Source organism: Balaenoptera acutorostrata, chromosome 21, assembly GCF_949987535.1.
Source record: "Balaenoptera acutorostrata chromosome 21, mBalAcu1.1, whole genome shotgun sequence".
Lineage (NCBI taxonomy): Eukaryota > Metazoa > Chordata > Mammalia > Artiodactyla > Balaenopteridae > Balaenoptera > Balaenoptera acutorostrata.
Genome location: NC_080084.1, coordinates 39,868,053 through 39,894,237, shown reverse-complemented (window position 1 = coordinate 39,894,237; position 26,185 = coordinate 39,868,053). Strand labels below are relative to the sequence as shown.

The 26,185-nt window shown below is 48.6% G+C and overlaps 1 protein-coding gene across 2 annotated transcripts; it reads left to right on the top strand.

The window, feature by feature from the left end:
• The first annotated feature begins 253 nt into the window (after nucleotides 1-253).
• On the top strand, nucleotides 254-26,185 carry DCTD (dCMP deaminase). 2 transcript variants are annotated; one of them, XM_057537359.1, is made up of 6 exons: nucleotides 254-314; nucleotides 1,817-1,931; nucleotides 2,285-2,420; nucleotides 21,347-21,463; nucleotides 22,811-22,907; nucleotides 24,889-26,185. In XM_057537359.1, the coding sequence occupies exons 2-6, from the start codon at nucleotides 1,824-1,826 to the stop codon at nucleotides 24,965-24,967; spliced, it is 537 nt and encodes a 178-aa protein (XP_057393342.1). In that variant the 5' UTR covers nucleotides 254-314; nucleotides 1,817-1,823; the 3' UTR covers nucleotides 24,968-26,185. The 2 variants fall into 2 exon arrangements, with proteins under 2 accessions (XP_057393342.1, XP_007189051.1); XM_007188989.2 differs by having other exon boundaries at nucleotides 267-630.

Below are 26,185 nucleotides of genomic sequence, written 5' to 3'. Positions count from 1 at the left end.
CGAGGGCCCGGGGCGGCGGGGCGACCGTGCAGGCGCCGGCCCAGCGGCCTCGGCGCGCGTTCGCGGGCGCCACGTGGGAGCCCGGGCGAAGCCCCAGCGCCGCCGGCACAGACGGCGGGCGGCCCGCGCGCGGCCGCTCGTGCGCCGGCCCGGAAGGTCGCCGGCCGGCGGGGACGGGGAGGCGCAGGCGACCTGGGCGTGGAGCCCCGCCACCTTCCGGCCACGCGGCGGCCCCGCCTCCTCCGTCGACTTCCTTCCCGGGCGGGACGGCGGGACGGCGGGACGGCGGTGGCGGGACGGGCGCCGGCCTGCAGGTCGCGGGCCGGGAGCGGAGGGGCGGCCGGGGCAGCGGGCGGCCGCGGGGACGCCGCCTCCCGGTCCAACGTGCTGCCGGGGAAACGGCGCGGGGCCGGCGGCGCTTGGGCAACCTCGCGGGGGGCGCCGCGGCCTCCGGGGGGTCCGAGAGGCGCTGCCACGTGGGCGGCGGGGCCGCGTGGGTGCGCCCCGGGGTCGGCATCGAGGGGCGGGAGGAGCGTGGCTTGCGGCCGGGCCGGTGACCAGACGTGTCTCCCTGGATCCGTTCTGCAGCGGGGCTGCAGGGCACCAGCGAGCGCCAACCCGAAGCCGGTAGTAAGTTCCCTTCCCTCCCCTCTCCTTCCTCGCCTGGCCTCCTGCCTAGCCAGCACCCCTCCGGGCCCCCGGCAGCGATTTCGGATGCTACCTCTTAAACCGCGTGCTGAACCAGTTCCGTCCCGCGTCGCTCCGCGTTAAGAGGGTTTACAGGCCCCTTAGGACCGGGGAAGCGTGCCCAGTGGGTCGCCGGGCTCCCAGCAGGCACCGACGTGCTCCACGGTCGCGTCCGCTTCACAGCTAGGTCCCGAAGGCCAGGTGTTGGGAAAGCCTCCGCTTCCTTCAGCCCGCCTGTGCAGGCTTTCTCCAGACTTCTCCCTGAGAGCCACCGGGCTTCTGCCTTGCCCTCCTTCCTGGCCCTTGGTTCGTCTCCCTTGAAAGGATGCCCTCACCCCCTTACTGGAAGTTTTAGGTCCCTTCAGGGCTCTCTCCCCGTTGGAGAGACGCTTGTGCCTGCCCGCGAGTAGAGCCCAGCGTTACCGAAATCTTGCCTTACTCACGGCACTTGGCAGTCTTCATCGTTTCTCCTCTTTTGGTTCAGTACTCAGAGTGGATAACGTCTGCCCCACCTAGGGAAACTAGGCGGAAGGGAAGGCACACGTGAATATCACAGTTGGGACAGCTCCAGATGGAATCCAACTGGCATGGAGAATAATCCGGTGTGGTTTAGGGAGAGTTACCTATTCTCTGAGCCTCTCTGTAAGAGGGATGTTAGTTACCTTTAGCTCAGAACGAGGCTTCAGTGAGATGATGTGTACAACCTTCAACAGTGTCTGAAATATATTAGATGATCAATAAGTGTTCTCCTTTCCCTTTCCCTCTTTTGCTGGCTCCATTTGATAAGGGAGAGAGGTAAAGGATGACAGTGATTTGTAGGGCAGGCATGTGTAGTAACTGGCAAAAAAATCCCATGAGAAAGCAGTAAGTAGATGTAATATCTGGGAATGCACATCCATACGAGCGGAATCCAAACTTCTGAAATAGTTACTTAATTTCTTATTATTTATTTTTTTTCTGAAGACCAGAGACCGTCTGGGGTTCATGTGCTGTGATTTCTGATTGATAAATGTAAATTGAAATTTTCTGAGTTTGGAGATCCAAAGTTGAAGTGTGCTTGGGTTGAACTGGAAAGCAGATTGACCAAAATGTGTTTGTCCACTGCTGTTTTGTTGTGTTTTTCTTCTAGACCCAGCATGAGCGAATTTCCCTGTAAAAAACGTGACGACTATTTGGAATGGCCTGAGTATTTCATGGCAGTGGCCTTCTTATCGGCACAGAGGAGCAAAGATCCAAATTCCCAGGTAAGTGAGTTTTACAGGAGAATGTTTGGACACTCACAGACACGGAGGTGCCTACAAGTGAGCAAATTACAAGAGGAAGAGGGTCAGTGGACACCTGCCAACTTACAAAAAGCAGAGTAAATCTGCTGTCTTTTGTGCTGCATTCCTGCCTGCTTACCTCTTCCTATGAGAGAGTAAATTGTCACATGCCATCGTTCACTGTCTCTCGTACCCCAAGGAGACAGAGCTCTTAGCCCCTCCAGAAGCTGCGTGCCCATCTTGGAGCTCTGTAGGCCTCTGGTCTCATTTATTGCCTCTCCAGTGGCAGACCAGCCACCCAAAGTCACCAAGCCTTTGGGCATGTTTTCCTGTAGGTCGGAGCCTGCATCGTGAATGCAGAAAACAAGATTGTGGGCATTGGGTACAATGGAATGCCAAATGGATGTAGTGATGACCTCTTGCCTTGGAGGAGGACAGCGGAGAGTATACTGGATACCAAATACCCTTACGGTAGGGCACGTTGTGTGTTCCATTCTGCTTGTTCATAGCCTCGGTGAGTGCTTAAATACGGTAGCTGGTCAGAAAGCACCATCTTCCTTTTCAGTTACCGACAGCCGGAAAGAAAAAAAATCCTATTGAAGTACCCTAATTTCCCGCCTCCCTCCCTTAAGTGCCAAAGAGAGCCAAGGAGTGGAGGCGTGGTAGTGGTCACACAGCCTGGCCCTGGGGCCAGGGCTCTGTCGCGGGCCCGGCGTGCTTCGCTGGTGGCGGGCTTCTCTGCAGCGTGCCACAGCCCCTGGGGGAGGTGGCCCTGCCATTTGTTTCTTGGCTACTTGGGAGCGGGGCCAGCTAACCAAGTGCTGGCCAGGGCTTTGCTCTGATGAGGAGCAGCGTGCATTTCCATCTACTGAGGAAATGTGGCTCAAGCTCATCTCTGGGAAGCAGGATGCAAGCTGTGAGCTGGACACCAGGAGGGGGACGATGCAGTCGCCTGCCCCTGTTCCCCAGGGCGCCGCAATCCCAGAGTGGCCGCTGGCCGGACCGCGAGCCGGATGCGTGGAACCGGAGACCTTTGGCCTGGCCAACTCTGCTTTTCATCTTTAAATTAGGGGAGGGTGCTTGTTATAATCTGTTGCCTATCTGAGCCCCAGGGGGGACTCACTTCAGAGATTATCAGAGATTATCTGGGAGTGACCAGCCAAGCCTCAGTTTTCCTTTAACTCCCTGGAGAATATGCAACCAATGCTGTGAAGAGGCACATTGGGCTGCATATGCTGGTTGCTGAATTTTCTTAACGTTTGGACCTGACTCTATGTCTGGAAATGAACAGACTGCCTCTGTTGGAAGTAACGTAGACACAGGCCATCCGGATGGGAAAGCTGTGCCTTCAGGAAATAAGGGTCAAGTGTCGTGTGAACGCTTTCTGTTTCATTGGCTCTTCCCTGCTAGGTTTTCCTCTGGAGTTTTTCTCACGAAGAACTCCAAGTCTACATGTAGCCTAATTTATATATTTTTACTAATGTTCCTGGACCTTAATCATGTTAAATAAGCCCCATAAATTTCTTTCTAAGCTGCTTCAGGGCAACTGCTTCGTTTTTGAAAGAAAAAGAAAAAACCGTGCCTGGAGGTGGAGAAGGGTTTGAGGAATGAGACTGGGGAGACCTACAAAGCACTCGGGGTTCTCAGGGAATAAAGCAGTTTAGTGATTACGGGGACTTCATAGTCGGGTTGGTCCATTTAACTCGCCCCCTTGTCGGAGGAGGAAGAGTTGGATCCCGGGGAAAAGAGGGTAGAACTGCCTTCTCAGCCTCGGCTTTATAGCTGAGTGGAGCGCGGGAAGGATGTACCAGCGTATTTTAGAAACTTGTGGTCATCCTGCTTTTGATTCTGTAAGCTTTCAGTGATGAGAAAGAAGGGAAATGATTCCTTATTTGTAGGCACACGCAAAGGTGATTTTTCACCGGACAGTTCAAGGTCCCATATAAAAATGAAAGGGTTGATGAATTCAAGGTCCACAGTGAGGTGTGTAAGGACCCCAGCCCTTATTCGCTGAGTCAGGGCGGTGGGCTCTGGGTCCTGGTGCTGAACTTGCCTGTGGAGGAATCCCTGGGGGGTGTCAGTCTGCGACGCTGAGGCTGGTTGCAAAACGATGCCAGCGGTCTGCACGGGGTAGAGCTGTCCTCACTGGTTACCGGGCGGCTCTCCCGTGGGACCTGTGCCTCCCTCAATCACCATGAGCCCCAGGCACATTTCTGGCAGTGACCTAGAAGCCCAAGGCTTTGCAGCACGTTTACCATCCCCCGACTCCCCGCTTCCAGAACCTCTCCAGTAGCTAATTGTGTTTGTTCTGAGACACTTGCCTTTTGTCCAAGTTGGAGAGTACCTTTCAGAGCTCCTTTCCAGAAGGAATTTAAAAAAAAAAAAACCCGCACAGGCATTTGTCCAGCTCCACTGATTGTTTTCTATTGAATGGTTGCTGAGTTTCAGGGCACTGGTTGTCTGTGTGCATTATTTTTTACTATCCATGTGATACCTCTAGGTTTTCAAAGCTCTTTGCCCCTTACTTATCAATTATTCATTTTACACGTAGCCGTGTTAGAATGTAGACAGTTTTCTTTCACGAGAGTAAGCTTATAATTTGATGTACCGTAAAAGTCGGAGAACGTATTAAATGGTTTTTAAAAGGCATTTAGTATCACTACCATCATAATACATGTAAAGATGGGCTTTAAGTCTGAATAACTATGACTGGCTGTAAACTATATACTCGGTCTTGTCTTTTGAAGGGATTTTGGGTCACAGAGAAGTAAATGTTTAGGTAGCCTTGGATGTAATAGAAATGTTTGGTGCTAATTGACTAAAATGCAAATTCTTTTTTGCTGTTTTAAGACTTAAAGAAAATTAATTTAAAAAAATAAGTGATAATGTCTGGACTTGGGTGGGCGTAACCCTTTCCTTCCTCACTGACATTAGCGGTGGCTGGGCTGTCTCAGGTATGACTCTGTGTCCATCCCTGTAGAGAAGCTTTAGAGGTTATCGAGATTCCAGACCACCGGCTTCCTAATTCTTCTGAATATATGGGGACCCTCTTTTAAATGTCAAAAAAGACTTCCAAGACCCCTATATAATGCTAGTTAAACTAGTAGTATCTTTTTTAAAAAACTGAGGTATAATTGACATACAAAGTTACATTAGTTACAGGTATAGGACATGATGATTCATATGTATCAATATTTGATATGTTTACAAAATTTTTTTTCTTATGATGAAGATTTGCAAGACCTACTCTCTTAGCAACTTTCAAGTGTGCAGTACTGTATTATTATTAACTACAGTCACCATGCTGAACATCACAGGACTTATTCATTTTATAACTGGAAGTTTGTACCTTTGACCCCTCTACCCATTTCTCCCACCCACCTCCCCCCTCTGGCAACCACCCATCTGCTCTGTGTATCTGTGAGCTTGTTTTTGTTTTTCAGATTCCACACAAAAGTGAGATCATACCTTTTATTAGTATCTTTTGAGTAAGAAGATCCATGATGACAAAAAGCTATTTGATATCCGTAACACTTTGCATTAATCTGAACTTTACTGATGTTTGGAAAAAAAGTGTACGTAAGTGCTAGACGCATGTTTGCCAGTCTGTGGACCATCCCTGTAGCCCTGGCAGAACCTCAGTGGTACCTTGGGGTTTGTGCCCACGGGATCTAAGCTACCCGTTCATTCATGGATGGGAACCTGAAGGCCTAGAAACGTTAAGTAACTAATACAATGCCACACAGGCAGGGTGACATCTTCTAATGCCAAAGCCAGTGCTCTGTGCTTCCTTGGGGCGGGGGGGGGACGGGACACGGGAATTCGGCTTTTCTGAAGCAGGTAGATGGCAGCACAGTGGGCCACCCATTTTCTTCTTCTCGCTATCCACTTGAGCAAACAGAGGTTTCGATGAAATGACCCCCCCGGAGGTCGAGAGCTCAGGTGGTCTGCACCTAGGGTGAAGCAGGAAGCCATTGGCACCTGGCTTCCCTTCACATTTCTCCCAAGGGGAGCTTGGGAATTGTGTAAGTTTAAGTTTACTGGTTAACGTATATAGCTTAATTCTCCTTATTAATTCTGTAAGTTTGGAAGTCATTAGTCTTGATTGACACTCTGTGGAAGGGGAGGTAAACACAGAATACGTGTAACAGAGTAGGAAGATGGTGTGTTTTCTGGGCTGTGTCTCTAGAGAGGCATTTTTAAAGGGTGTTTTTGTTCTTCCAGGCTTAGGATCAAAACTTCATTGAAACGATTTGATTATAATGTGGTATTAATATGGAAAATGAAAATTCCCCCTGCCAAGGAAACTGCCTTTTATCTCATCTTTTTCCTGAGAAATCCAAAAGATAGTATGATGTCAGTAACAGTAAGTGGCAGGAAGAAGTCAGCGTTATTACAGTGACACCTTTTCACATGAATGACAATGAAAAAGAACTGGAAAGGAGCAGATATATCTAATTCACCCTGTAGAAAAGCTTGGGAAGACTTTAATTTCTATGCGGGGTGGCTGGTAACCCCGAGTGAAGCATTCAGCTGACACTTTCCGCTCCTTTCTCTTCGTGGGGTTCATCAGAGTGAAGCACATTTAATCAAAATACCAACTTTATAAAGTGGAGGCGAAATACTTGTGGTAACTCAGAGATCACTCTTTGCTCAGGTTTTCATAACCAATTTTGATGACATGGCTTACAGACCAGAGTGCTGGCGTAGAATCCGCTTCTTTCTTCCTCAGGAGCCATTGTTCAACTTCATGTTTTTAACAGAGCTCCCACGCCCATCAGACTTGAATGCATTTTCCTGCCATGCGGGTTCCCATTGGGGAAGGGATTTGTGGGGAAGCAGGCCTCTTTGCTTGGCCTCCTCTTCCATCCCAATCAATCAAGAAGCCAGGATTGCTTTGGCTGTTGCATCGCACTCGTGGAAGGGACCATAGTCGTGATGTCCCAAGATGGGGGGTAGCCCTGCACTCTGATGCACCGGGCAGACATGGAGACATGGGACTTTTTCCAGAGTCAGTTCATATTTATGCAGGAAAACTCTCACTGGTTAAGAATCTGGGCTTCCACTGCAGGGGACGCGGGTTCAATCCCTGGTCGGGGGACTAAGAGATCCTACATGCTGCGCAGCGTGGTCAAAAAAAAAAAAAAAAGTATAATGCTGGGAAGGAAAATGCTGGAAATTAATTAAGGCAAGAGTTTAGCGTGGCAGCTTGAAACAGTTTTGCCAGCGTGTGGCAGTGCTTCTTTAAATTTTATATTTAAATGTAATCTTTATTTTTCAGATTTAGCATATTGTTAAGCATGCATAGATGTCATTTTAGTGATTACTTAGCCATTTACCCTACCCCTTTGAACACTGACATTTTCCTGACTGCCATGCATGTGATATATTTCTTTGGCATCCAAAAGGTTAGTCTTGAGAAACTAATTTATCAAGAAGTTAGGAGGCTGATCCTTCTTAAGCTGCAACTTCCTCACAACTTGTAAGAGCTTCTTAGTAATTAAGATCAAATTTGTTCCCTCAGCCGGTTGAAACTGAATGCCCTCTGGTTTTGTTAGGCAGATCCATGGATTTGATGACTTGCTGTTTCTTTTCCTGCAGAATTCTAATTTCACTGGTGGCGACCCAACATCCCTCCCCTGCCTAGCCACCCAGCACTTGTGGCCTGACAGTGGGCCTAATTAGGGACTTTTGTACAAAATAACTAGTGTAATCGATGGAAAACCTTGGAGCAAGTTTACAGTAAAAAAATAAAGTATATTGTTTTTATGAAAAGAGGGGCAAACTCGGGTTTCACCGTGTGGTGTTTTAGACAAACAGGGAAACACAACGGCTTGTGAATGAGGCGCCCCCTGAAATTTAACCAGCTTAACATAAGTGTATTTCACTTTCAGGTATAAGTGTTTATAAACAGCCTTCAGAAAAGAATAAATCATGATTTTGTTCATTTATTTGATTTTTCTCTATACATTTTAATCTATAAATTCAGGGCTAATTATTTTCTAAGAGCTAGAGAGTACTGTTTCACCATGAAATGTCTGCAAGGGATGTATAGTAACAATGTATCCTAACTACCTGTCCTGAAGAGCAGATGTAGGAAAAGCTCAAATGCTTATCTATAGGATCAAACCTACCCATGAAAATACACATATTGGTCTTTGTCTATAAAAAGTCAGTTTACTTCATGGGCATTTATAATAAAACTTAAAAATCATTCAAGGTTAGTGATTTCCAAATTGATGACCAGGAAGGGGGCTGAAGTTTGTACAATCTCTCTAAATAAAAGGTTTGTTGAGAGATGAATAGCGTCGTCAAAATGTCAGGGCCACACTCAACCTATTTTAGGTTGTATTAAGTATGTGAGCTCATTAATTATCTGAATGATAAATATAACTTCTTTAATTCTCTATGTTTGATAAGTCTTTGCTTAGAAACTCAGGGTTGCCATGCACTGAGGTTCCAGGGAGCACTTGACACTCCTTGAACCTTGGAATCTTTATTCTGTTGATCTGTTCTGTCAGTTACGCTGGTTTTGACTGATCTTTTCTGAAACTGGCCTGAATTATTAAGGTTCTGTTTTGAGTTTTTTTCATCAAGACTCTATCTTTCATAAGCTTTGTTAATACTGGTATTAAAGCAGAATATATATACGTATATAGTTTGCTCCCAGAAATATGCAATAAAATCTGGTTCCCAGAGATTTTTGCAACTATTTATATTGTTTTTTACTTTTACTTCTTAGGACTTTTGTTTTATATTTGCGTGGGACTATACAAACCTTTAATATGCATGTTGGCTAAGAAAAGCTCCACGGTGCTTAAAATGACAATTATCAGGTTCAGGTGAGAGAATCCTAGACTGACTCTCCAGAGCCCGGGCTCCAGGGGTGGTGTATGTACAAAAACCCAGGGATTGTGGGGTTGTCAGATACACGACTTGACGTTCACTTCTCAATATCTTTATGAAATAAATGATCACTGAGGACTCCTCCAGTTCTAGAGTTCTCAGGAAAAATTAAACAATATAGCTTTGATTTTATTTGATCAGGGCGCTGTTTCTCTGCTTAAGGAGTTTTAAGGGTGTTCGGGAAGCATCCTGGGGTGAAAGCTGCAGTAAACAGCTGTTGATGGCAGTGACACAGAGGGAATATGCATCTGTGCGTGTGGACAAATTAATAGAGAGAAACAGGCTTTATTCCCCCCCTCCTTCTAGTGATTCAAACCTGCTCCAGTTCTGAGATGAATATAAACTGATGGAGATGGTACACAGATGTAGGTTGCCCCACAAACATGGATGCGAAAAGGTTGGAGAACAGCAATGAAGAAAAAGATCCCGTGCGTAAATAGAAGAAAATATATATGAAGAGAGGAGAGACACTTAGATCTCTTTGGAGACAGGAGGTTATTCTAAGACCAAACAGAAAGAAAGGACTTGAGAAATCCTTTTGTGAATCAGTCCGTGTGGTGATGTTTATTGAAACGTGGGTACTGGCCTGGCTTCAGGAAATCCCTTGATAAGTGGAGAATATTGGTGAAAGCAAGGTGGCTGGAACGTGCCCGTCTTCTCTCTGCTCATGCCGTCTGACGCGCAGGTCGCAGCCAGTGCGTGGAGGTGTAAATTTCATCTCTGAGCTTTCAAATGATAGATGCAGTAGTAAATTTTAAATATTGAATATGATAAGTGAGCATGAATTTTTAAATTCTACAATTAAAAGACTTTGTTCAAAATGCCATTAATTTTGAGTTTAGGTGGAAAAGGGAAGCAGAATCCCTCATTGTCCTTTTTCCTTCCGCGAGTGAGTTATAACTTCTAACTTGAGTTAGAAATTGAAATAAATACAAATGAGTCATCTACTCATATCAGTTTGAGTTTTCTGTTGGTGAGTTCTTGAGGCATCTTGCTTCCTTTTTAAAAATTGTAACTATATTTTATAATACATGACATTTTTCCAAGTACGTTCCCCTGTAGTCGTTCATTCACTCAGCAGATACTTACAGGGCGTCTATTTTACGTGTTCTGTGCCAGGCGCTCTACAGCAGTAAATAATGTACATGTTCTCTGTGTTCAAGGAGCTTGCAGACTGATGGTGGAGCAGGCAGACATGAGTGGGATAAACAGATGTTATTGAGTGTTTCTTTCTGAGGAAGTGACTGTCACACAGAGGTCTGAAGGATTTGATGGGCCCCCATCAGGTAAAGATGGGGTAGTGGGTGTTAGGGGATGAGAAGAGCATTCCACAGAGAGAGGTGCTTGGGTGAAGGCCCTGGAGGAGGAAGGCTCTAGCTCATTGTGCACCAAGGAGACAATTTGGCCCAAGCTTAGCACGTGAAGGCTGGAGTAACACGGCAAGGCTGGGGGCCCGCAAGGTCAGGAGTTTGGATGTAAAAGCTCACATTGGGGTGTGTGGGAAGTGGATTGTTCGGGGGCAGGTGGAAACAGGGATACAGCCGGGGGCAGTTGCAGGAGGCCAGGCGAGAGGGCAGTGGAGAGGAGGCGAGGAGAGGGGTGCATTGGAGGAAGCGTCACGAGGGCTGGTGACGTGGGGTTGGGGAGGGAGAGCCACTCCTTCCAAACAGTTCTGGTCCGAGCGCCTAGGTTTGGGGGAGGAGCGAGGGAAATCTGGGCCTCTGAGGTTGCAGGTGTCTGTAAGAGCTCCCAGGGAGGGTGTGAGGTTGGCAGGTTGGGTGTGCGAGCAGACAGCCATGTCAGCGTGGCATGCCAGCTTTGGGTGATATCACGGGCGTGGGTGAGGTGACGTAGGGAGAGGGTGCAGAGGCCGGGTCCTGGCCAGATCCCTGAGAACCACGGACAGAGGTTGGTGGAAGTGGAAGGGCCTGCAGAGAAGGGCAGTGACATCAGGGAGCGCACGGAGCAGCGCTTCCAGAAGGAGGGAGCGGCCGGCCGCGTCCGAGGCTGCTGAGAGGTCCCAGGAGGTGGAAAGGTGCCTGTGGGGATGAGCACGTCGGAAGTCACGCTGACACTGCAGAGAGCGGCTCCGTGGAGCGGGAGGGTGGGAAGGCAGACCGGAGCCAGCTGAAGGAAGGACAGAAGGGGGGGAAATGGGCAGAGCGGAGAGAGGTCCGGTTTTGAGGTGTCTGGGAAGAGAGCAGAACGGTAGGGTGACGGGATGGCAGCCAGAAGGGAGGGGGCCAAGGTAGAGGTTTCTGTTGTCTGTCCGAGGGGAGGGTCCGGGTGTGTTTTCCTGTTGTTACAGCACGCATTTGCGTGCAGCTGGGAATGGTCCAGGAGAGGGAGACAGATGAGGGTGTGAGAGGGACGGGCCCCAAGCTCACAGATCAGCAGTGAGGGGAGGACACCAGGTGCGGGCAGAGGGGCGGGTGACAGCCGACCTGCGACCTTCGGTCGTGGAGTCCCAGGTGGAGACGTGATCCGCTGCAGCATTTCAGCGGAGGATGAGGGCGGTCATGGGCTGAAAGGGGAGGGGGAGGACGAGAGGGGGCCGCGTGGGGCAGGGAGCCGGGGCCGCCCTGGAAATGCAGGGCAGGGCCGCAAGTGTGGTCTCTCCTGGGAGTCCTGAGTTAGATCCGGTAAGCCCCGCGTTCTGCACGCCAGATCAGGATCAGCGTGTCCCCCGGGGTGTGCCTTGCAGAGCTGGGATCAGTTAGAACACAGGCCCTGACTGCTGTTCCAGCGCCCACTGGTCAGTCCCGGTTCACCTTTGAAAGCTGTTAACCCGAGAGGGAGGCTTTGAAGCTGGACAGTGTGTCTTTCCGTTACAACGCGGTCCAGCAGTGGTGAGTGCTCTGCTCCTATCTGTGCTTCCTCGGTACGTGTTAGACATCAAACAGTGTATGTATCGCACGTGGACAGTGGGAAGGGCGGCGGGCTCAGCTCACCCCTCGATGAAGTGCGCTGTCTCCACTCCCTCGTCCTTCTGACCTGACCGTGTGTCCTTAGCACACAGGGAAGCAAAGCAATTAGACTTCTGGGGGCTTTATTGTCAGTAATGCAAACACCACAGTCAGAAGTCTCTCTAGCCCTAAGCACTACCACTGGGGCTAAGTGGATCCCCTGGGCGCCCTGAGTTGCTGCCAGCGGCCTTAGCAAGAGGCGGGGAGGAGAAGGGGGCAGGGGATGGGGACCAGGGCAGGGGAGGGAGGGAGGAAAAACATCTGTCCTCCTGTCCGCCCAGCCGAGCAGCCCGGGAGGAGAGGTCGGGGGCACCGACATTTACCAGGTCCATCTTCTGTGCTGTGCTCGTCACAGATTTTAGTCTTGGTGGCGGGTCTCAGAGGCAGGTCTTTGTGTGTGTGTGTGTGTGTGCGTGTGTGAAAGATCACAATTTTAATTTTTTTTAATTTAATTTAATTTTTTAAATTTTTTAACATCTTTATTGGAGTATAGAACTACCATACGACCCAGCAGTCCCACTCCTGGGCATATACCCTGAGAAAACCATCGTTCAAAAAGAGTCATGCACCACAATGTTCATTGCAGCTCTATTTACAATAGCCAGGACATGGAAGCTACCTAAGTGTCCATCGACAGATGGATGGATAAAGAAGATGTGGCACATGTATACAATGGAATATTGCTCAGCCATGAAAAGAAACGAAGTTGAGTTGTTTGTAGTGAGCTGGATGGACCTAGAGTCTGCCACACAGAGTGAAGTTGGTCTGTTTCTTTCAGGTGCGTACGCCAGGAGGCTGAGGCTTCACTGGATGCAAAGGGTCGTTCACAGAACTAGCAGCTGGGGGCGGGGCCAGAGTCTGAGGAGATGGCTGGGGTCCATGCAGGAGGAAGCGGGGCTCTGGGGCGTCTCTGGACCAGCCCAAAGCCTTGTTCCAGGAGTGGCCTGGGCCAGGGCAGCTGAGCCTGGGGCTTCATGCAGAGCCTGGAGGATTCGACTGCCTTTTTTTTTTTTTACATTATTTTTATTTTATTTATTTTTTTAACACCTTTATTGGAGTGCAGTTGCTTTACAATGGTGTGTTAGTTTCTGCTGTATAACAAAGTGAATCAGCTATACATATACATATATCCCCATATCTCCTCCCTCTTGCGTCTCCCTCCCACTCTCCGTATCCCACCCCTCTAGGTGGTCACAGAGCACCGAGCTGATCTCGCCGTGCTGTGCACTGCTTCCCACTAGCTATGTAGTTTACGTTTGGTAGCGTATACATGTCCATGCCGACTGCCTTTTGAGGGAGCTCACCCTCTTCGGATCCCAGATCTGGCCAGAACGCCCTTCTGCTGCCGTTTGCTCCCAGCAGAGACCCCCTCTCTGGGCACAGGGTAGTAACAGAGCAGCCCCCAGACGTCTTCCAGGGGCAGGGCTGGGGTCCTCTGCGTTAGCACTACTCCCTGTTTTTATGTTCACTTACAACCTTAGACGGTAATAGTAGACGCCTCTGCACTGGAACTATGCGCCCCTCAATGCCAGAAGCTAGGGGCGCAGTCGCTTTACCTTCTGAACAGAAAAGCCACTAGCCGTGCAGGGGGCGGGGCTGGCGGGGCAGTCGTGTCCAGTTCTTAGCAGAGGGCTTCCCACTGTTCCGGTGTGGCCAGGTGAGGCCCAAGTGCTGTCACCTGTCGCCTCTGCTTAGGAGGACCCCGCTCCCAGCTCCCCCAGGTCTTCATCACAGCAAGACCCGGCTGGATTGGACGCCGCTGTTCTCAGCAAACACGTGCAGTTCTGACTTGGCAACAATGCTTCACCGGCAGAATTCTCTCTACTTCACAAAGCGTTTTCCTCCCGTGCTCGGCATTGTAACCTTGCGAGTTAGGAAGGGAGGTACTCATATTCCTGTTCATTGTTGAGTGAGGCTGAGCTTGAACCCTGGTGCCCCGGTGTAGGCAGGTGCCAGGTTTTAGCCCCCTTGGTTCTGAAAGCCATCTGTAATCCAGATACATTTTTCTGCAGGAACAGTATTGCCTGCGGATTCAGCTCCCCTCTGCCTACAAACAGTGCCCTCGTTTCCTGGGTTTTTGCCACACTTCCCGCCTTCTGTGGCCTTTCTTCTGTAGTGCCTGCAGCCCTGGCTCTGGTTTGTCCGTGCTTGGGCGTCTCCTGCCTGGCGGGGCATGGGCTCTGCAGGGGGGGCCCGCCAGCTCCTGCAGTGCCAGCACCCAGGCCTGTAGGCGCTCTGCCTGCACCCAAGACTTAGAACGACACGCATCTGGGAGGCGTCTACAGTTGGAAACCACTTTCCCTCCCTGCTGCAGCCCAGTGCCAAGGGATGCCCCTCTGGCGGAGGTAAGGGGGGACGGGGACGGGCAGAGCTCTCTGTGAGAAGCCGTGGGAGGGAAGTAGGCTTTGGAGCGTTAGAGGCTGTCAGAGAGGAAGACCATGGCGGGGGCTCTGGGGCAGAGGCTGAGAAGAGCGGGCGGGGCCCACCAGGCCTGTGCCGTTGGGCTTGTCTCGGAGAAGTAACGTAGTTGTCCCTTCCTGAGCCGGTTCTCCCTCTCCCCTACCCACCGTAACCTCAGATCCTTTGAAAACTCGATCACGAGTCCAGTCACTGCCTTACCAACATGGAAACTTGGCAGAGCGGCAGTGAGGCAGAGGAGTGACGTTGTTTGGGGCCAGATTCTGGCAGTGTTTGCTTTGGATTGGGAGTAGCCGTGACGGCGAACACGTTGCGACCTTTGTGGGCTGCTGGGGGTGGGAGGTTGGGGAAGGGTTAAATCTGGAGGCTACTCTCTTGTTTAGCTCTTGGCTTGAAGGATGGGTCCTTTGCATGCTGGTGGTGATAGATGAGGCCCTGTCAGGACATCTTTCAATAATTAAGAAATAAGTAGTTGAAATTCCAGCCCATCTCCTGAAGCAGTGAAGCACTTCCCTAAATGGACCTGTTAGAGGAGTGGGTGCACATCCCGCCCCTCGGTGGAAGCCTCCATCGGGCGGGCACCTGAGGGGCACCCAGAGCGGGGGGTACCCGTGCTCTGAGACAGACGGGTCCGATTCAGCCACTCTGATCCCTGTGTGACGCCAGAAGTCAAAACACTTGGACCCTGATTTCGAGTAGTAATGACCAAGAGCTTTGTCATCAGAACAGAAGTGGAGTATCTTGTAAAAATTAACGTTGCGTTATTTTTTTAAATGCACAGGTCAACCTTGAACTCGGGTACCCCGTTTTGTGTCAGTTATTAATTGCAGGGTGGAGCGTCCCACCTTTTCATGGCCCTGAGCGCACTCTTCTTGGCTCTCGAGTCTGGACCCTCCCTCTTGGCAGCAAGCTGAAGTGTCTGTGCTCAGAACGCGGGTGTCCGCCCGGCCCCGAGAACCATCACAGCCATCAGTCAAGGGCACGGGAGCGTTCCCCAGGGACACTGAGGCTTGTACAGTACAGCCTGGAGAGTGTTGGCAGAAGGCAGGGCAGGTCAGGCTAAGTTCCACAGGTGCTCTGTGTCTGGATCTTTCACCTGCCCTAACCCAGCTGCTTCACCAGACTGCCCCACTTTCCAGGTCAGCCTTGGTGGAATAGCCCTCAGGCCCCAGGAAGTCATTTTCTTCAAGTAAAAATCCTGTACTACTAAAAATGAGGAATTTTAAACAACCTGGAGGGTTTCTTTAACTGGAATAGAAACATAGTTTTCCTGACCCCAAATTTTATCAGGCCCCAGTACCTCCCATCATGGCCTGGTAGCCACATGACGGTCAGTTTGGGGTAGAATCACACTATTAAATTATTTGTGCAGCAGTTAACAATTGTTTAGCCTTATTCTGAGGTTTCTTTTCTTTTTTTTTTTTTTAAACCTATTTAAGTAACCTTAACAATGCTACTGTCTAAAATAGATATTGTATTAGTCTTACATGAAACGAGATGAAAGTTAAATCTATAAAATGTTGAATCTCTTAAGTCTAACCAAGGATGGAATATATCCTGTTAATTTGTCAAACTTCTAGAGAAACGCCTACATGAGACAGTAAGGATTAATCAAGCGCTAGTAAGAGGGAATTTGAAAAATACAGTTTTCTAATTATGCAGTCTCTTCTCAGTGGGCCCAGGTTAATGCAGTTCTGAATTCTGACAGTTAGTAATATAAAAGAAAAAAAAAAAAAGACCAAAGCATGTGAATTGTCTTATAGTTACCTGAAACAGAGGTTCTCCTTCTAGCAATCAAGAACTTCATACACATTAATCTGATATTTTCAGCGTTTGATTCTTTTCCTTTTAAACAATGTTGAGAATCGTTGAAGGTTCCTGTGTCACTCTTTGTGCTTAACAGATATACATGTAGTATTTGGAGATTTCTTTTGCTTATTGCTCAGCCAAAGATGAGTAATTCTAGGTAAATGGAAAATTTGTCTTCTTGTGTGTGTGTAACAATTTAGCTGTCTTTTGAATACTTTCTAGACACTGTGTATCTTGGGAAGACTTGGTCCTGATTCCTGCTATGAATGTAGCAACTAGGCTTATCTCGAGATCAGTAGCAGAGCCACCCTCCTTGGTGGGTTTTTGTACTCAGGCCTATTTGTAGTTCTTGCTGCAGCTCTTCCTAAGCCACATCATAAAAACGCTAGCACTCAAAAAAGATAAATGTCTTCTTTAATTTAGTGCCATCAGATATCTACAGAGTGTTTTTATCATAGTGAGAAAAGTTGCAGAGGAGACTCAGCCCACCCAAAGAAGAGGCCTGCAGAGAAGATGGTAAAAATTGGGGTTAGAAATGTAGATTTCCGAGTTTTACAAGTAGATCTGTTCTCTGAGAATCTACGGATGGATGAATCCTTAAAGTCCAGGACTATGGCAGGAAAACGAAAGAGCAGGGTTGAACCTTGGGAAATGCCCAGAAATGTGAGAGCAGGACAGGGACCCACAGAGAAGTGGTCTGGTGATGCTGAGAGGGTTAGAGCAGGGGATGTGGGGTGGTCACGCATCAAGGGCCAGGAGAGCAGGGAACCCAGAGATTGCAGCCAGAAAAGGACTGGGTTTAGGTAACTACGAGGCCGCCCAGCGGGGTGTGGGGACGGCCTCCTGTCAGCTCACGGAGCAGATCCGACACATCACATCTCTCCCCAGCTACGCACCACGTGTTGGGGGCTTGGAATTAGCCCTGTGGGAGTATTTCCACCACAAAGATCGGCAGAGGCTATAAATTAGGGCTTAGTTTCTTGTTTTTGTTTTTTTAGTAGTTGGTTGTATACATGTAGTAGCACATTACAGAGGCCAACAGGCTTCCACAGACTGGTATTTCTTAAGCTTTTTACATGGCGATGCAGCAAACATAGTTTACACCCGAAACAGTTTTCAGGAACCTCCTTAACCTTGCCACGTGGCATGCATTCTGATCTCTCCCCTTCTCTTTCCACCTATTTCCTTAAAAAGGAGGAAAAAATGCTGTTTATAACTCACTAAACTGATCTCACGACCTACGGTTGAGAAAGCATTGTTTTACAGAAAACTAGAGGTTCTATATGCATCATAACACCAAGAGGTGATTATTTTAAAATAGAGTAGCAGTTGTAGATGAGACAGTTTCATCTCGAAAGGAAGAAGAGAAGAGACCCAAAATGCTGGAAAGTTAGCCTCTTCGGAATGGGGGCTAAGTGTACGTGTGTAAAGGAGAAGAAAAATGCAACCGCGGGAGCCCCCATCATCGGAGATGCCGGGCGAGGGGCTGCCGAGGGCGGGGCCTGGCCCTTGGCGACAGGAGAGAAGCCTCATGTTTTGTTGTGACAGCCTGTCTTGGAGAAGGTCAGCTGTTCTAGAGGATGAAGGAAGGGAACTGGACACATTGGGAAAAAGTTAAAAACCGGATTCCCTTGGGATTGTAAAAACTGCCTTTATTTAGTTCGTTGGAGCCACTGTTACTCCTGCAAACCAAAGAGCACAGCTTTCAGTGGCGAGACCGGGCCGTGAACCCCGGGCTGACTCTTGTCGCAAAGCTGTCTTTCCAGACTTGCCCGAGAGGACGCGAATACGAGGGAAGGATGCTTGGCCCCGGAGCAAGCCCATCACAGGCAGGCCCGGCTGCTGGGCGCTCCTTGTGGCCCGGAGTGGACCCCTCCAGGCGGTTACCTGTTAAGTGACCAGTGGAGATGCCAGACCAGGTGAATGAATCCCAGCCTCCGCCCTGACTGGCCCACGTTATACAAGCCGAACGGACAGCCGTCAGTCCCGTTGGTCTGCCCACAGGACAGTCTGGGGCCCGAGGCCTGTCCGCCTAGTGCCGCCTGGGCGGATCGGCCCCCGAGAGAAACACGGGGCGGTTCTGGAGGGGAGGCGAGGGTCAGGGCCGCAGAGACTGGAGGCCGCGGAGCCGAGAGGTCAGCCAGGCCGGAAGCGCGCAGCCGTTCAGACTTGAGGATCTGGACCCACGGCGCCGGGGTCCCGAGGTGGGAGGGGCCGGGGGTTCCTCCCCTCGACCCTCAGGTGCAGGCTCGGGAAGCAGGTGTCAGGTGGCTGGGGTGGGTGTTCGCCACGTCCGGAGCTGGGGGTGTGCAGTGCTGAACGAGGGCGGCGAGGTGTGGATGGGACGCCTGAGTTTCGCACTCGTCATTGTCTGGTTTTGAACGTGTGGGATTGTGGGTCGTGACCTGTTGCCTTTCCAGAGCCTCACGTGTGCCTGGCACTCAGCCATGCTAAATGCCCAGTAGACCTCTTGTTTCTCTACCAAGAAGCTTTGTATTTTCCGTCCTGTGATCTTGTGGTTAAGAGAAAGGAAGTCTGTTTATAGTCCAGCGAATTAGTTCTATAAACCACTCTTTACACAGGGGTGTCGGATGCTGCACGAGGGAATCTGTTTCATCTGATAGTTTTCGTTAATGAATCCAGACATAATGTTATATTTTGCCCCAAACTGCCTCGGATGAATTAGAGGAAGATAGTTGTAGTCAGTGTGACAACTTTTAGAGATTCATAAGAGGACGATATAGTGTTTCCTAACAGATTCAGAAACTGTAGTTCTGAATATTAATACCAGCACCATCAAAAAATAGTTATTAGGTGGGAAAGCGTATTTTTGATATTTGAATTTAAGAGGACTTTCTGTATTTCCCAACGTTGCCATCAAGAATTGGAATCTGAATTTCCTCCTTTATTCATTCAGTAAACATTTAACACCCATATGTTCATGGCATAGCATTAGGCTCTGAGGGAGTTACAAAGAACCTAGAAGCCTGGGCTCTGCCCTCAAGGGGGAAATAAAAGAAACAAGTACATCTAATTGTTTTTAACACTGAGCAGTGTTGATCCCAGCTTGGGAACATCTCGGTCACTGGGGAAGGAAATGGGGCGAGGGGGCCCCTCCAAGCCCAGTGCCCTGACAGCCCTGAGGGTCCCCCCACCCCTCGGGGTTGACAGGACAAGGTCTCAAGGAGCCAGGCTCGGGTCCCTCTGCAGCCAGCGAGGATTGTTCTCTGACGGGCTGTGACCTGATTAAGCACGGCTTTTTTTTTCCCTTTAGATTTTCTTAACAATGCCAGAGACTGTTCATTTCTACACACAGCTAAATCGTGGTGTTCATAGGCTAAGGTGAGCACCGCCAGCATCTCCTGAGAGGCCCCAGCTCAGCTCTCTGCCTGCAGGATTGCAGAGCTGCTGCAGGACTCACAGGGACACTTACAACGTCCCCTGAAGACGGGAGGCCTGGGGAGGACGGTGGACCAGGGTCTGAGCCAGAGCAGGCCCTCAGTAAAAGTTCATTGACTGAGTACATCCGAGCTAAAATATACAAGAGCCATGAGTTTAGGCCACTCTTCTTTTAAGGCCTTGTCGACAAAAAGAAAAACGCAGAACGTAAGAGCCGGGAGTTGAGTTTTATTCAGGGTCTTACTGAGGACTAGAGCCAGGAGACAGCCTCTCAGAGACCTCTGAGAAACAGCTCTGAAGAGGTAGCGAGGGAGGTCCATATATATAGGATTTCGGCCAAGGGGTTTGTGCAGTCAGCATACAGTATAACTAGTCACAAGGAAGAGATATCGCAGTTAATGAATTTAGTGCTTTCCTAAGTAGGGGAAGATGCAAGAATCTGGGTTCATAAAAATATTTTCTTGGAATTGATACCTAATTTTTCCTGAAATGTGTATCTAACTAAGGGCCTGTTGTGCCTCTTTTCCCAAAGCACAGAGGGCGTCCTCCTGTTCTTCGTCCTGAGCTCCTTTCAGGGTGCACGGTAGGTCAGCGGCTGCAGTGGCTGATGACTTGATCTTGTAGAACTGGGTGGTGGGCAGGATTCTTTGTTTGACAGCCTCAGTGCTCCTGGAAGAAGGTGATCGGGGTAGGAGGTTGATAAGGTGGAGACCTACGAAGGCCCCCGTGTTTATAATTAGAAGCTTTGTATGATTTGGACCAGGGCCAGATGGTAATTCATTCAGTAAACATTTATCTAGCACTCGTGTGCCTAGAGTGTGCTAGGTCCCCTGCAGGTATGAGAGGGTTCTACACGGCAGTGTTTTCTAAGCGTGTCTGCAGCTTAGAATCATGAGGGAGAATCTCTTAGAAATGCCAAAGCCCAGGCCACACCCCAGACCATCACAGTCTCCAGGTGGAGGACACAGACATGGCGGTTTCCTCCCTGGGGGGTTCCACCAGGCAGACACGTCTGCGAATCAGCACCCCGAGGAGAACAGTTTTAGAGAACGCACCCGGAAACGTAAGTAGTGATGTTAGAAGTCAGTACAGCAGCCTCAGAACGCAGGTAGGGGATTCTGGAGTGGATCCGAGAGGCGAGTACTGCTGGCTCCCTTGAAGGAGCGCCCTGTGGATTGGGCGGTGGGAACACCTAGCCTAGCAGCCCGGGAGGGTGGGGGGGCGTCAGCAGGTGCGGGACGGGACAGGAGGGAGCCTCCTCAGCCTTGAATTCAGGCAAGTCTGGGGTGACCTTGTATCACTGACCAGTCTAGCAAGAACTTGACTTTCCACGGTCGTTAAGTGGGTGGATGTGTTTCGTAGGGAAGACAAAGCACTGGTTATCCGATGGCATTTTTCTTCGGCGTGTGCGGGCTGAGGACCGTGAGGTGCAGCAGATCCCTGGGGACAGAAACGCTCAGCTTCACTGCCGGATTCTCTTGCTCTTAAAATTGCCCCTTGCCCGCGTGGCGGCCCTGGCGAACATCGCTGCATGTGCGGATCAGCACACACATGGGCCGTTTCATGCTGGTGGTTCCACCCCCACCTTGTGGGTCTCGTGGAGCGGTGAGCTCTTGCTCTGCTTGGGGTGGGTGAGGACAGTTGACCTTGGCCCCTCCTGGCTGCTGGAGGTGCCGACAGACCCAGGGCTGCTGCGGTCCCCGGCTTCGCTGCTCATCACCAACCTGTCAGACCACACGGCCCGCACTTCTCAGTACTTTCCGTCTCTAATCATTTCTTTAAAAATTGAGTCCATTATCTGTGTTATTTCATAGGGGCAAACGGAATGCCTCAACACTCTTAGCGAATTCTTCATGAGCTTGCAATCTAAGTTTTTCTTTCTTTTTCCTTCAAACCCAGTGTGCCACGCCGAGCTGAATGCCATTATGAACAAAAACTCAGCAGATGTGAAAGGCTGTACCATGTATGTCGCCTTGTTCCCGTGTAATGAATGTGCTAAGCTCATCATCCAGGCAGGTAGGACCGGGCCGTTCCCATTTGTCACATTTGCATTGCTGCCTGCTCACCGCAGATGTGTTTGATCTTAAATCGCTATTGTTTATATCTAAATTAATTGCACTATCAACTTCGCAAGGTATTTCCTGTGTTTTGTTTTTGAATGGTTCCAGGTATTCTAAGACTAATTGCATCCTCTGTGATTCTTAGCATGTTTTTAATTTAGTTTGCAACTTCCTAAACTGCAAGCTGCCAAAAAAACAACACAGGCGTTGCATATAATTACTGTCAATTTACTATTCTCTGACGTATTGTGCATAGATTAGGGGGGAGGGAGAGAAATGAACTTCTGTCAGAAACAAGGTCAGCTGGGAGTCTCTATATGAAATTTTAATTTGTACCTAATGTATGGTAGATATATGAGGACCTAAACATCTTTTTGCATATGAATGTCATAAGACTCAAATGGTACAACTTGAAGTTTTTCTTACATTATGGTTACCATAAATCTGCACCATTGTGTTCTGAATATTTCACCTTTTTCAAACTGTCACATCTAAGATTCAGCTACACTTTATCTCCATAAAGCTCTCGGCTTGAGATTTAAAGACTTACCATGTTAGCCAGAGGTGTGCTTTAAAGGGGCTGTTTATCACGAGCCCGTGGATCTCTGAGCAGAAGAGGTCTGGCGGGACCAGGATGAAGGGTCTCAGTTAAGGGATCTCGTGGGCTCCCTCACTGGTGGCGCACGACCCTGCGCGAGTTTTCCTCGCCATCCTTAGGCACAGCGGCGGCGGCAGGTGCGTGGGAAGAGCAGCCTCCTGTGGTCCCTTCTGAGACTCGTGGAGGACCAGGGTGATTGGTCAAGTGCCCTCCACATTCTTGGCCCTCAAGTTAGAACTGCCTGGTGAGACAGGGGTAGGAAGCAGATCTGCCCTCTGTCGAGCTGGCTTGGACTGGTCTGCAGAGCCATTCCTGGCAGCACGGTGGTCCTCATCTCTGATTTTGCCAGTATTCTCCACCACCCCCGTGAGCCTCTTGAGTTAGGAGTCGTTGCCTTGCGAATAAAGAATATTTGGTTGCCTGCAGTAAAGAAAATTTGTTAATCGGATCAAGGCTTGACTATTTGACATGTTTTCACTTTGCATTTATTTTTAAAAAATCCATAAAGACTGGAGGGCAGATTAAATAGAATCCATGTGCTGCTGTATTTGAGAGCAGCAGATACATATTTCAGTTACTGGACGTTGTGTGCTCGCACCCTCAGGAAAGGTGATGAATCAGACTCCACCAGGGCTTCTGTCCGCACGCCTGTTGTTGTATCTCTACGTGCACGTAATGAGGTTTCTTTCACTGTTGCCTTTTAAGGGATAAAAGAAGTCATTTTCATGTCTGATAAATACCACGACAGCAAAGAGACGACAGCCGCGAGGCTCATGTTTGAAATGGCCGGGGTTTCCTTCAGGTGAGTGGGAGGCACGTGGAGAAGAAGGTAGTAGGAAGGCCTGATGAAGAAAACACATTTGGCCTTGTCTGATGTTTAATTTCTACTTGTGATGCCTGACCTCCACACTTGGAAGCATCTTTTTATTTATTTTATTTATTTTTAAAATTTATTTCTTAATTGAAGTATAGTTGATTTACAATGTTGTGCTAATTTCTGCTGTATGGCAAAGTGATTCAGTTATATATATGTATACATTCTTTTCCATGATGGTTTATCACAGGATACTGAATATAGTTCCCTGTGCTCTGCAGTAGGACCTTGTTGTTTATCCATTCTGTATATAAAAGCTCACATCTGCTGACCCCAACCTCCCTCTCCATCCCTCCCCTAACCCCCTTCCCCTTGGCAACCACAAGTCTGTTCTCTGTGTCCACGAGTCTGTTTCTGTTTCATAGATAGGTTCATTTGTATCATATTCTAGGTTCCACATATAAGTGATATCATATGGTATTTGTCTTTCTCTTTCTGACTTACTTCACTTAGTTTGATAATCTCTAGTTGCATCCATGTTGCTACAAATGGCATTTTTTCATTCTTTTTTATGGCTGAGTAATATTCCATTGTGTATGTGTGTATGTGTGTGTGTGTATACACACACACACACACACACACAACATCTTTCTTATCCATTCATCTGTCGATGGACATTTAGGTTGTTTCCATGTCTTGGCTATTGTGAATAGTGCTGCTATGAATATAGGGGTGCATGTATCTTTTTTGGATTAGAGTTTTGTCTGGATATAGGAAGCATCTTTTTAAATATGATGGGCTAAGGCTCTAAAGATTATCCAAAGGGTAGATTTTTACAGGCAGTGACAGAAGTATCTGAAGACAATCTGTGTAATGATTACACTTTACTTTTAGTAGCTTTCCAGGGCTTGAACTAATTATTCTGGTACTGAGAAATTTTAAAATTCACAAGTTTTATAATATTAACATTAAATCTTTTAAAATTTTGCAGATGTAACAACTCTGGCATAAAATATTTAAGGTGAAAATAACCTGCCAGGTTGGAACACTGGGAATTCTTTTTACAGTCATAGTTTAAATTGAGATTTGAAGTCATTGAGATTTATATGCTTACCTTTGGTAGGCACAGACTGGGAGGTACATGTTACTTGCAAGTCAGTTCAACCACCTTTGGTTTCTGGTAGAAACTTCTTTTAGACTGAAAACTTTTGAAGAAGTTCCTTTACAGTATTTGTGTCAGCAGTTGGGGTCCTTGTAATTGGTAACATACGTAACCTTTTGGATTACTCGTTAGGGATATAGGTTATATGTAATGAATCTCTTGCACTATTGTGCCTTCTGAGACACATATTATTTACATAATATTAATTAGAAATTTACTGTATACTGATTTTTTTTTTGATTTTTTTTTTAAAGAATATGTTTAGTCCCCATGTATGTTCTTTTTACCTGTTTGAGAAGGTACATTAATGAGTAAAAAATGTCATGGGTTTATTTTACTTCTGCATTTATAGAACATGATTTTAAAAATGACTCCTCACCAGAGCTGGTTGTTTTCTATTGAGAGCAAAAGAAAATTTACTCTTTTTTTGCTTTAGAGCGATTCCAAGTTGGCTGCAAAAATTTCCTAGACAGTAAGATAAATCTGGTGGGGAAACTCGTCATTGGATGTCATGTCATGCAGCTAACTTGTTAGAAATCCTCTGAGTTCCCGATAATTCATGAACTCAGCTAGCTGACGAACACACAAACCAAGCCACCCCATGCATCTTTTTTTGTCTTAGTCTTTTCCAGTCCGTGTTTCTCTCGGTATGGTGCACTGTAATTGGCTCCTATAGAGACAAAATATCAAGCGAATACCAGGAAATTTTTTTCCTCCCCGCAGAAAATGTAGGTTAAACCAAAGTAAACAAATGGCTCTAACTACTCACTAGATAATATCTTTATATGTTTTGTTTCTTACCTTTAGGAAATTCACACCAAAGTGCAGCCAGATTGTCATTGACTTTGATTCAATTAACAGCAGACCGAGCCAGAAGCTCCAGTGAGTTACATCTCATTAAATCTCCAGAAGATTGGGATTATCCTCTTCTAAGAAGCTGCTAATGCCTTTCATCTTAAAGTTACACATAACTTTTTAATAGCCGGGCGGCAGAAGTCGACATCTAAAGAATGTAAAAGCTCACATCTTCCTGACTCGCTCCCTGTCTCGTGGAATCTGCATCTGTTGAAACCATCGATTTGGGGTTTAAAATGAAGGAGCTGCGGGCGCGCGCGGGGCTGGAGCGGCGCCTCCCCTCCCGTCTCCCGGTTCGCTGGGACGCGCGTGGCTGCGCAGACGGGCGTCAGCCGTGCGTCGTCCTCTGCGTTTCACAGCCGCTCTTCAGCGCCACGTGTGCTGGGAGGACAAATAACTGCGGCTGTGTTCCTAGCGGGATGAGCAGACACGCTGATCTGAACATCGGGCCGAATGAAGCATCGCGTGTAACGCCCTTGGGGAAAGGAAAGGAGCCGCAAGATGCAGCGTTTAAGTGTTTGCTTTCGAGAGCTGAGGGAGCCCCCAGCCGCCCAGCCGCCCACCCGGAAGCCCTGGACGGGGTGCGCCTTCGTCCTGGCAGATGACGAGTGCAACCGAGCGGGCGTTCTTTCCGGCTCCGCTGTGCTGCTCCCCACAGGGCGGTGCGCGGAGCGCCTCGGCGCCGCGGGGACCTCTGTTGTTCGTGCTTCGTACTCTGGCTTTGTGGGTGACGCGGAGCTCTTACATGAGTTTATGTGAGTAATGGGTCGTTCCCGGGGAAGGCAGCCCGTCGCCTGCGTTGCCCGCAGGTCCACAGCCTGCCCGGGGGCGGAGGCCCGCACCGCTGCCCCACGTGCCAGCACGGTTCATTTCCAGGGCTGCTCTCTCCTGTCCTGTAAGTGAAGGGGATGTGAGGAGATGTCAGTTCCGTCCACATCTCTTGGTGATGGGAGCTCACTTGTGCTCCTGGCGCCCTGCCTTCATTGACACGCATCTCACCTTCCTAATCACTTCGATTTGGGGAATGGGTAGCAGTGCACCTTGTCTGTAATCTCATTTCATTTTTATTCAATGTGCTCAGTACCTTCGCTGAGAAAATGGTTTCTTTATCCTAAAGATCATGACCGTTTTAAAGTGCTCTTACATCTTTATGAGTTTTTATTTTGTCTCTGAGGTTTTGGATTCCATATTCTGGGGCATTTGTAATTTGGCTCCTTACCAACATTATTAAAATCTTATTAAAATCCGC

Bases quoted from the DNA above. Each gene is read 5' to 3' on its own strand.
- DCTD (XM_057537359.1), top strand. From the start codon at position 1,824: ATGAGCGAATTTCCCTGTAAAAAACGTGACGACTATTTGGAATGGCCT. The intron at 1,932-2,284 runs GTAAGTGAGTTT...GTTTTCCTGTAG, and splicing joins GCAAAGATCCAAATTCCCAG to GTCGGAGCCTGCATCGTGAA. The intron at 2,421-21,346 runs GTAGGGCACGTT...CTTCAAACCCAG, and splicing joins GGATACCAAATACCCTTACG to TGTGCCACGCCGAGCTGAAT.